At 42.5% G+C, this 9,649-nt stretch overlaps 1 protein-coding gene and 1 pseudogene across 3 annotated transcripts; both read right to left on the reverse strand.

Moving 5' to 3' along the window:
• Positions 1 to 688: 688 nt before the first annotated feature.
• On the reverse strand, positions 689 to 4,207 carry LOC135586512 (protein IQ-domain 26-like). Of its 2 annotated transcripts, none has more exons than XM_065163493.1 (4): positions 4,071 to 4,207; positions 2,354 to 2,851; positions 1,765 to 1,971; positions 689 to 1,681 (listed from the first exon to the last, which is right to left on the reverse strand). In XM_065163493.1, the coding sequence occupies exons 2-4, from the start codon at positions 2,771 to 2,773 to the stop codon at positions 980 to 982; spliced, it is 1,329 nt and encodes a 442-aa protein (XP_065019565.1). In that variant the 5' UTR covers positions 2,774 to 2,851; positions 4,071 to 4,207; the 3' UTR covers positions 689 to 979. The 2 variants fall into 2 exon arrangements, with proteins under 2 accessions (XP_065019565.1, XP_065019564.1); XM_065163492.1 differs by lacking the exon at positions 4,071 to 4,207 and adding an exon at positions 3,382 to 3,509.
• Positions 4,208 to 5,182: 975 nt separating this feature from the next.
• Positions 5,183 to 7,770, reverse strand: LOC135644425 (small ribosomal subunit protein eS24z-like; annotated as a pseudogene). The gene is made up of 5 exons (XR_010498474.1): positions 7,606 to 7,770; positions 7,489 to 7,530; positions 7,261 to 7,425; positions 5,534 to 5,620; positions 5,183 to 5,361 (listed from the first exon to the last, which is right to left on the reverse strand). The product of XR_010498474.1 is annotated as a small ribosomal subunit protein eS24z-like (transcript).
• Positions 7,771 to 9,649: the final 1,879 nt, after the last annotated feature.

The following is a 9,649-nucleotide window of genomic DNA, read 5'->3' on the forward strand; positions in this document are numbered from 1 at the left end:
AACACACCGTAACGAGGGAGGAACATGCAGATCTTTGCTCGAGTTGGGTACTTAGATCCGACATACGGAGGCAATTGGATGGATTCTCTCCGGCTATAATTATTATTATTATGATGATGATTCGGATCCAGTTTGGATGAGGCTGTTCGTATTCAAATGATGCTCGGCCAACCTGCGTCGACGGGCGCCAACCGGATAGCTCCAAAGAAAATAAATCAGCTGGGGGATCCACACCCACGCAACGCAAAGAGGGGAACAGAGGATCGCCAACACCCGACCTACTCGGTGTGCCCACCGAAGTGGCCGCTGGAGATTGGAGAAGGACGGTGGGGCCCCGCCGGAGCGATTGTGACCTCCATTCTGGGCCCAGCTAATGTGCAGTGGTGGCTGCTACATCGACATGGACACCAGGTGGGCTGGTCTCCTTGTCTCATGAGATAGCTACTTCATCCGGAGAGCTTTCTTTCAGACATTTTTGCCGAGTTCAAACAAACCACTTGGAGTTCTTCAGTGTGATGATGATTCTCGAGTACGCTATTTGTTTTATATGAGTCAAAATGTTTCGGCTGCATCTCTACAAATAGAGTCCGCCGGCTGCTTCGTGGTTAATGTTTGATGCTTCGCCATTGAATTAGGATGTATAGGTTGGAATCAAGAGTATGCTTTAAATCTCTTGGGACATCCAATCTAAACAGACCAAAAGTCTTGCTTTGATTTCTGCGACTGATGAGCCAAACATGGAGATGATCCCAGAAAGCAAGAAAACCACATTCTTAGCCCCTCGCTCGCTCGCTCGAAGGATTCAGATTCACATTGAGAACACCCACTGAAATGAGTGAATGTGCTAAAAATTTACTCCACACCATGTTATCGATGTTCTCATCCAAATTGTTCGCACAAACAGGAAAAGAAGAAGAAGAAGGCGAAGAGAGCGCTTTGTCTTTCCTCTTGTGCTGAGCTTGTGAACCCCATTGCATCTTCACATTCTCCGCAAGTATACTTCCCTCTCTGCTTCCTTGCCCGGCTCTGAGGACCTATCCAGCCTGCCGATCACTGCTCTCTTGAAGCTGAAAGCAGCCTCTTGAATTTGAGAGCGGGGCTTGTGCATTCCAATACCACCAAAATTAGCCCTGGCCTCCAAGTTTACCTCGCCCAAAGGCTGCCTCTTTCTCGTCTCTGCTGATTCCGGCGGGTGTCTCGGTGCACCCTGAGACCTCACCTTTGCCTTGGATGACTGCGTGTTTGCCATGTAGCTGGGGGAGCTTGTCACGCTCGAGTACGGCCGGAAAACACTCTCAGCACCACACACGCTCTTCGCCGGAGTTACGGCCACGTTGCCGAACGAATTCATGTATCTGGGCGTGCTCTGCGCCGTGGCTGATAACCGGCACTTCTCACCGTTGATGCACCAGTCGTTCTCCTGGAGGTTCCGGCGGCTGGGAATTGAGATCCGCGCTGGAATTTGGCATGGAAGCGGGGAGGAGAATGCATATAGAGGCAGGTCATCTGCCGGATCTACGGCCGGGAGACTGGCTCGGCGAGCGGATCTCGGCTTAGTTCGACACGTATCGATCTCGACGATCTTTGGGCTTCTCGCAAGGATAGGACTATCGATGCTCGTCGAGAACCTCCTGTTCTGGAACGACGACGTTTGCAAGCCTCGCGGATCAGCAAACTTTTCCTGTGACAGAGCAACACAGAAACCGAAGCTTAGTACTGATTGTTTCGTGAGAAATCCAGCTAGAATAAGGATTCGTATCATACTAATGATCTCCGGCGGCGGATCTCCGGCACAAGATTTCCATCATCAGGCAGAAGGTTACGTGCTCTTCGAGCTCGGACGGCGGCCTGAGCTCTCACGAGAGCTTGCATGCTGTGAAGAGTTGCCGCGGCTTGCTTGCGAACAAGAAATCCTCTGACTAAGGCTTGTAATTTGACCAATGCTTTGAGCGCTCTGAGTGCTTTCCTTGCCTTGCAAAGAAGAAAATGGAGGCATTAACGACTGAGCGAGAAAGCTAATACAACAGAAAGCTTTGGCTGTTTCCGTTCTGCGAGGAACAGAGAACGGGAAGAACATTTACACGGATCATCGAATTGGATTCGGGACATGAAACCATCGAGCGTTGTGGATGGAAACCGAGATAAATGATGAAACCGGAGATATCATAGAGAATTAGATAGTACTCATTTGGACAGAGAGCAATAAAAGCTATGCATTCTTTCGACAGATAACAACTAGTCGGCAAAAACAACAGGAAAGATTTTTGGAAAACGAAACGTAAAGGACTGCACAGAGCATCAAAAGAACGGAATTGATGACCAAATCAACATGGAGTCTCGTTAGATTCCATACCAAGTAGCCTCGGAATGCTGTTTGGATCCTGACCGCCGCCAGCCGCTCAACGCCGCCGCCGCCGCCGCTGAACACGGCGTCCACTCCGCTGCTGGTGAGACGCACCATGGCCACTGCTGCCTCGGCGGCAGCTACCGCGGCATCGGCCGCAGCAGCCGTGGCCGCGGCCACGGCGATGGCGTGCTTGCTCTGCTCCTTCTCGCTTTCAGCGTAGAAGGACTTGAACCACGCCGCCTCGATCGCCGCTGCCGTGGAAGCATTCTGGCCCGGCGCCGCATCGCCGGAATCCCTCGACCTTCTAAAGCTCCATCTTTTCTTCTCCGTCCTATCCTCGGCGCCATGACCGGGATAGTCCTTCGGCTCCTTGCTCTGTTTGCTACTGCTCCAGAGTCTCCGCAGCCACCGCGCCGCCCGACCCATCTCCCGGCCGCTGGAATCAAAGGAATTCCTCCTGGGAAACTAATGGTCTCCGGCGACGAAGCTTCCTCCCTCTACGTCCTACAACCAGAGAACAAGAGCGAATTGAATGGGGGATATGTAGAGAGAAAGAAACCTCTTGGAGGTGGTAAAAACACTGAAAAAGGAGCCACGAGTCGCAGAGATGAAAAGATAAAAGAAGGCGCTCGTAATGTATGAGGAGTTCGAAGAAGAACACAAGTCTCAGACCCGCCGCGGTGAACAACTCCAATAGAAGACAAAGGGATGGGGTACACACAGGTGCATTCCCCACCACCCAAACCCGTCGATCGATTCGCAATCGGAGGAAGACCGCACATCGGAAACCCATTACAAAACAAAAAGGAGAAAAGAAAGTAGATGAGGGAGATGGGTAAATGAAGTCAGGATTCAAATGAAGACAGAAGCGAAGGCTTTGGTCGTTTACTTGATATCTGCAGCTGATTTAGAAGCAACAAACGAAAGCACAGCAGGAAACAAACTGCAGGTATTTCCTTATATATCCTCTACACTCCAAAACCCCAGCAGAAGAGACAGGGAGAGATCGTAGGAAGAAGAAGAGAGGAGACAACCTTCCACATGGCGAGAGAATGGTTTTTCCCTGCTCCTCTCTGTACCTTGCCGAGAAGACGAGAAGAGCGCAGCGAGCAAGAGCGCTCATCTGCCACGCACTACTCTCTCTCTCTCTCTCTCTCTCTCTTGTGCATAAACCACGTGAAATGCCCGAAAACCACGGCCGTCACTCCATGAAGAAGGAAAAGAGAGAGAGAGAGAGAGGAACAAGGAAACGGACCGGCCTCGGAGGTTCGAAAGCTCGCGTTTTGCTCCCACAAAAGCTTTGCGAACCAGCGTCCAACCGTCCCAAATCTATAGCTACGGTCACCACAGTGACACTAGTCCCACCTGCGATCGACACTTTTTTGTGCCGTCGTCTCCCTCTCTCTCTCTCTCTCTCTCTCTCTCTACACGCTGACTGTCCCGTGAGTCACCCAGACCTTCACATTTATTACACATGCAGATTACTCTCCGACCCTTCTGTTTTGCGTGCTCTCCTGCTACCCACCATTCCCTAGTTCACAGTTTTTTCTCATTCTTCAAGGAGCCGCTCAGGTCGCAGAACGAACCTTAAGACGGAGAAGGAAGAGAAAGAACACCGAGCGAGCATTCCTCTGTCGTCGATGCTAGCTCGGTCTTTCTCTGCCGTGGCACACGGGCCAGACCTCGAATCTGTAGACGCGAAGAAGAACAAAAGAAAGCTTACTCTTTCACTCGCTGCTCCACTCCGAGGGCGCTGTCTCCTCCGCTCGAAAGCGTGGAATTCGGTGCGGAAAAGGAAAAAGCTTGCCAAAGAAGTGCGACGTGTGGGGTCATCGCATCCTTCTCTCGGCGGATAAACGAGGAAAGATGGCAACTTTCGGGGACGACGACATCGAGAGTTGGCATCGGTCGGCGGTGGAAGAAGGTTTATTTATACACGGAATTATGGATTTGAAAAGCGAATCTTTCCGGATTCTTGTCCAATGATTTAATTTCGAGTTTCCTTAATTGTCAAAGCAAAACATTTATGAGGAGCATTATTTTTAGAATAGGTTCCCTCGTGGGTTCCACGTTTTGTCTCACCTATCTACTAAACCTCCCTAATATACTACTACTCGTTTCCTTGTGGTGAGTCGGAGACGGATGAACAAAGCGTGGGGTGACATCACCGTGATTTAAGTCGTCTAATTAATACTCCCTGGATTTACGGAATTCTGTCAACGGGATCATATGCGAACGTTGTTCCGATGAAGCGAGCGGAGGGAGACCGCTTATGGAATCTTGTGATACACACTGACCGCTGAGATTTTTCTTGAATAATTAATTGGGCTTCATAATAATAAGCAAGAAAACGAAGGACCCGTTCTTCGTGATTAGTGCTAAGACGCCATCTCTTGTTGATGGGCCAAAGGGCGCAATTGATGAGCAACGTGCAAGCTGACGTCAATAAATGCATAGCAGAACAAAATGTATGTCTTCTTCTACCCCCCAGCTTACTTTATTCATGAGAATTAAGTTACCCTATGATAGCAGAACAAAATGTAGCTGATATAGAGAATGCGATGAGAATGTATACGATATCATCGCATAGGGAAGGCAGCAGCAGCAGACTGGATGGACTCTTTTTGCTTTCTTTCTGTCCCAGTAGCAATTGGAAACGATTTTAATTATATTTGCAACTTCAACTCCATTAATTATATTTACAACTCAATTAACTGATGATAAAGCCATGCCAAATCCTTCCATTGAACTCATAGTAATCAATCCAATGATGGATCCACTTTAAAATGAACAGCATAAGTGAAACAGACATGGTGCTGCGAGTGAATGACAAACTGAAGACTAAGAAAGCACCAGACTTGCACATTTCTACACTCAGATGCAAATATCATCTTTGTCCTTGGGATCAAAATCTCGCAACTCAAATATATAAGAGCACATGAATGTCCCGATTCTATGCTAGCAAGTATTATCGACTGGCCGACCCAAGCCTCGGCAGCATCTCCAGCCTTTGTCTGGACACAACATAAAAAATGAACTGTAAGCATTTTTTTCAAGTGCATCAAAATCAGCTCAACAAGTTCTTCTACCAAATGCAATTAACAAGCAAGACAGTTTGCACCGGACAAATGTATCCAAGTACAAACTCATTTGTTTTGGTTGTAGTTGTGAAAATGTTTGGCTCACCTTCTTGACTCCACAAACTTTATTTGCTCTGTTCTTTCTTTCCTTTAATTGCTTCCTTGACTTCTCAACCTTTGTGGCAAGCCCATTCTGCCAACCAAATACTACAGATATCAGGTCATCTTCTCAAGGGGGGAAAAAAAAAAACCACAGTATCAATGAATATCAGCCACTCGGTGCAGCTCAGATCAGTGAATATCAGTTGTCTCTCAGATTCTTTTAGAAACCATTGCCAACAGTATCAATGAATACTCCTGGTCGCTAAGTGCATCAAGTAGGCCACAACACAATGATTTCCAACCTCCAGACAGTACCAGGCCAAAACTGAACTTTAGAACATCTTGTTCTTCCATAAACATGTTGAATCCACGACACACTGGATTATCAAAGTACTCGAGTCCCAAGGCTAAATTAGTTATGATTGAAGTCTAAAATGACTTGTGAAAAATCCACATTATGCCAGTCCCACATCTAATCGTGGTACGTACGCCTCAATGCCCCGGTCACAAACGTAACAAAGTGTGCTATAGTCTCATATAGGTTTAAACCCCCAAGAGCATTGCAAAAGCACATAACATGCTTTGGCTACTATTTAGCATGCGTACCCTGTCAAATATTAAAAAAGAGTGACCTCATTCATGTGAAGTAGATTGCTGGAAGCTCAAATATCAGGTTTAAAGGGAACATCAACATGAACAGATAGAATTTTTTGTAGATGTTAATTGCCAACTCTTCACCCAGAACTGCAAGAAGACTATAGCTGGGCATTTATATGTTTAACAAAAAAAGATGAAAAATATACATGCATTTAATTTTTTTTGTGTTGACTAGAAGAACAGGTAATAAGATGACTTCGAGTCTCAAGATAAACATGACTGTAGTCAGAAGCCAAGAATCAATTCAAGAAATCCTAGATAAAGAACCAGAAGAATGTAATAGAAGAATGAAGGTTCCGATTGGGGAGGTAAACATGTCCCTGCATGCTCCTGAAAGAGAGAGTAGCTACAGAAAGAATGAGAGATCAAGGATGTATCTGATTGCCAAATGAACTGAAGATGATGGAGAAACTATGTACAGATAGGAACTTGAAAACTGAAAGTCAGAGGTGGTGAGAGAGCAAAGTCAGACAAAAAAAAGGTCATGCACCAAAATTAAGATAAGAAGATGGAATATTTGAGGCTTGACTGAGTTTGAATGATCCATTGGGTATCAGATTCCCAACACAACTTGTCATCCCCTGGTGAATTTCAGTAGATCTCAAATCCACTCAAACCAATTGCAAATGCCACAAAACCAACTAGAATATCCTGTGTCTAATTCCACCAATACAGAAACCTTGTTACCACAACTTGATACAGTTAAACCTATGCAATAAAAAACTGGAACTTCTGTAACTTGCCGGTATAAAAAGGGTTGAGTGGAAATCAAATCATAATCCTAGCTATCAGAATGTTGTGTTGGAATAACATTTTGGTATCGATTTGGATCATACGTGCACTAGTCGAAATTGAGTCTACCGCTACAAATTTAGCATGTCAAACACACTTAATATCCAAAAGTAAATCTCCACACAAGGTAATAAGATGGCAAAAACTAAACAGTAAAAAATATACAACGATGGCATTGAAGCAAATTAAATAGTAAAAAAGAAAAGATCAAGCAAACTAAGGAAAACATAAACCAACATGGCAAAGGCAAAGATGGGAAGGGGAATTGATACAAATGCATACCCTGATGAGACGATCTCATACTTCTTTGCATTTTCCACCGTATCATAGATCAAACCAAAAACCGGTGGATTTCCCTCCTCCGAAGTGCGTTCTGAACTTGAACACGAAGATCATGTTCGGATCGTTGACCTCGTACAGCTTCGCCAGCTTCTCCTTCAACTCCGCCTACACAATAACCAAATCATACAAAGTACAGCCAAATCCAAAACCCTAGCCACAAAAACTGACCTTGGAGACATTGACTCTTCCCGGGTGAACAACGTCAATGACCTATAACCAAAGCAATATAAGGACAACAAAACGGTTGTACGAAAACAGGAGAAGTATGCGGGGTTCAAAACTGACGAATTGCTTCCTGGAGAGAAGGCGATTGGTCATAAACTTCCGCGTCCGAATAGTGACCGCCTTCGCGTCCGCCATTTTTTCTTCTTTCTTCGCAGCGGAAGAAGCGAGCTCCCAGCGGTGGCGACGACACGGCGGGCAGCGACGCAAAAGAAGAGAGAGAGAGAGAGAGGGAGTAGAAGGTGTTCGGTAACTGCTTTTACGTAAACCATAGCCCTAGGGAGCGGTGCGCCCGTGGGCCGTCTTTAATCATAGAAGTGGGCTTATAATTGAGTTGGCCCAACAAACTAAATCTTCAATGGGAAGAGACCCACACCCGATCCGTTTGGAATTGGATCGTCGGATCGGATCTGACACTCGACCCGTTTCTACTTTGCTGTTTTTGGTCGAGAAACTTCCTCGGTAATTGCACGAGTCACGCTTGAAATTACGTATGGAGGATTTGGCTATTCCATAAGTTATTTAACCTAAAATCCAATTTTAAATAAAAATATTATTAATTAATTATCATCTGACACATAATTTACCATGTGGGAATGCCATATTAGTGAGGTAAATTTGACGTGTTGGCCAAATAGTAATGAAGCGTGGACAGTTCTTGTGTCATTTACCCCCTAACTTGTGTTGACACAGAGTAAAGTTGAGATATGATGCAAGTTTTAATTGGAGTCTTTGTTAGTGGATTTAACTATACTGTCACATGTGGAGCGTTGTATGACTTGACTCGACCATGCTGTTGCCATTACATAGTGCTTCCCAACCAAGTTAGAAATGATATCATCAAAATGAGCTCTATGGACTCGTTGTCATTTAGCTCATGTTATCATTTAGTATAGTACTTCTTTGTGATTGATTTGATATACGTTATCAACATAAAGGAACGTTTTAACTAATTTGATCATACTGTCATCGTAGAGAAACGTTTTTATAGTCACATCTCGTAGTTATAAAAAAATAAATTTATTTTATGATTCATAATTTATAGAAGACTCTTTTTTATCTTTAAATTTAAATTTATATTTTCACTGTACTAAATAATTTTTAATTGAACCATATTTTCTTAGTAAGGCTAAGTGATGAAAAAATCTCCTCTGCGTAAGTTTCAGATTTATTATAAAGTAATAGAATAGTCTAAAAATAAATATAAAATAAAAATACACTAGCAACTAGGAATCTTCAAGAAAACATAAAAATAATCTTTAATATTTTAATATATATATATATTAATAATTTATATAAAATAATAATATATTAATTTATTATAAAACTCATATAATAAAAAAAATGATAATTCTTATAAATAAATAAAATCATGCATAAATCACATATTTCGATGATATACACAATAGTCATATAACAAAGATGTATATCATATCTAATAATGTACTCTCCCAACATAGAAAGAATGAACGGACATATGTTTTATAGAATGAATTTATTTTAATAGTATATTAAGTGATATCCCTTACATGTTTAAATGGGGATATGTTCCTTCCAACAATAATTGAATAAATTATCTAACCATCTAACAACCTGTTAATCTCTAAAAAGAATCACTTTACTTGCCCTCGATAGAGATACATAATCAACCATGATCATTTATTTATTCATGCATCCAAAATGTTACGAGAGACCATATATGATCTTTTAGATTATGTTCATTGATGACTTTGCATTATAATGGATCTACAATTCATTTAACAAGTTATATGTACTATACGATAATATTCACATCAATATTATTAATTTAATCTAAAAATAAAATATTAATTATTTAAAAAATATATTCAGATAAAAAATTTAAATTTATTAAATCATAAAAATGATACATTAAATATTTTAATAATCCTTAATTAATTAGAATCCTGACTTAAATAACTAAATTGATTTGAATCAAATTCAATTAAATTAGAACTTAGTAGAACCAATCTCAAATAATTAATATAAAATTATTAATTTAATTAATTTTTATTAAATTAAATAGATTTGAACAAATTAAGTTAGTCTGAATTATCTAAAATTGATTTGAATCAATCAAACAAATCAA

The sequence above is a fragment of the Musa acuminata genome, chromosome BXJ3-8, assembly GCF_036884655.1.
Source record: "Musa acuminata AAA Group cultivar baxijiao chromosome BXJ3-8, Cavendish_Baxijiao_AAA, whole genome shotgun sequence".
Classification (NCBI taxonomy): Eukaryota; Viridiplantae; Streptophyta; class Magnoliopsida; order Zingiberales; family Musaceae; genus Musa; species Musa acuminata.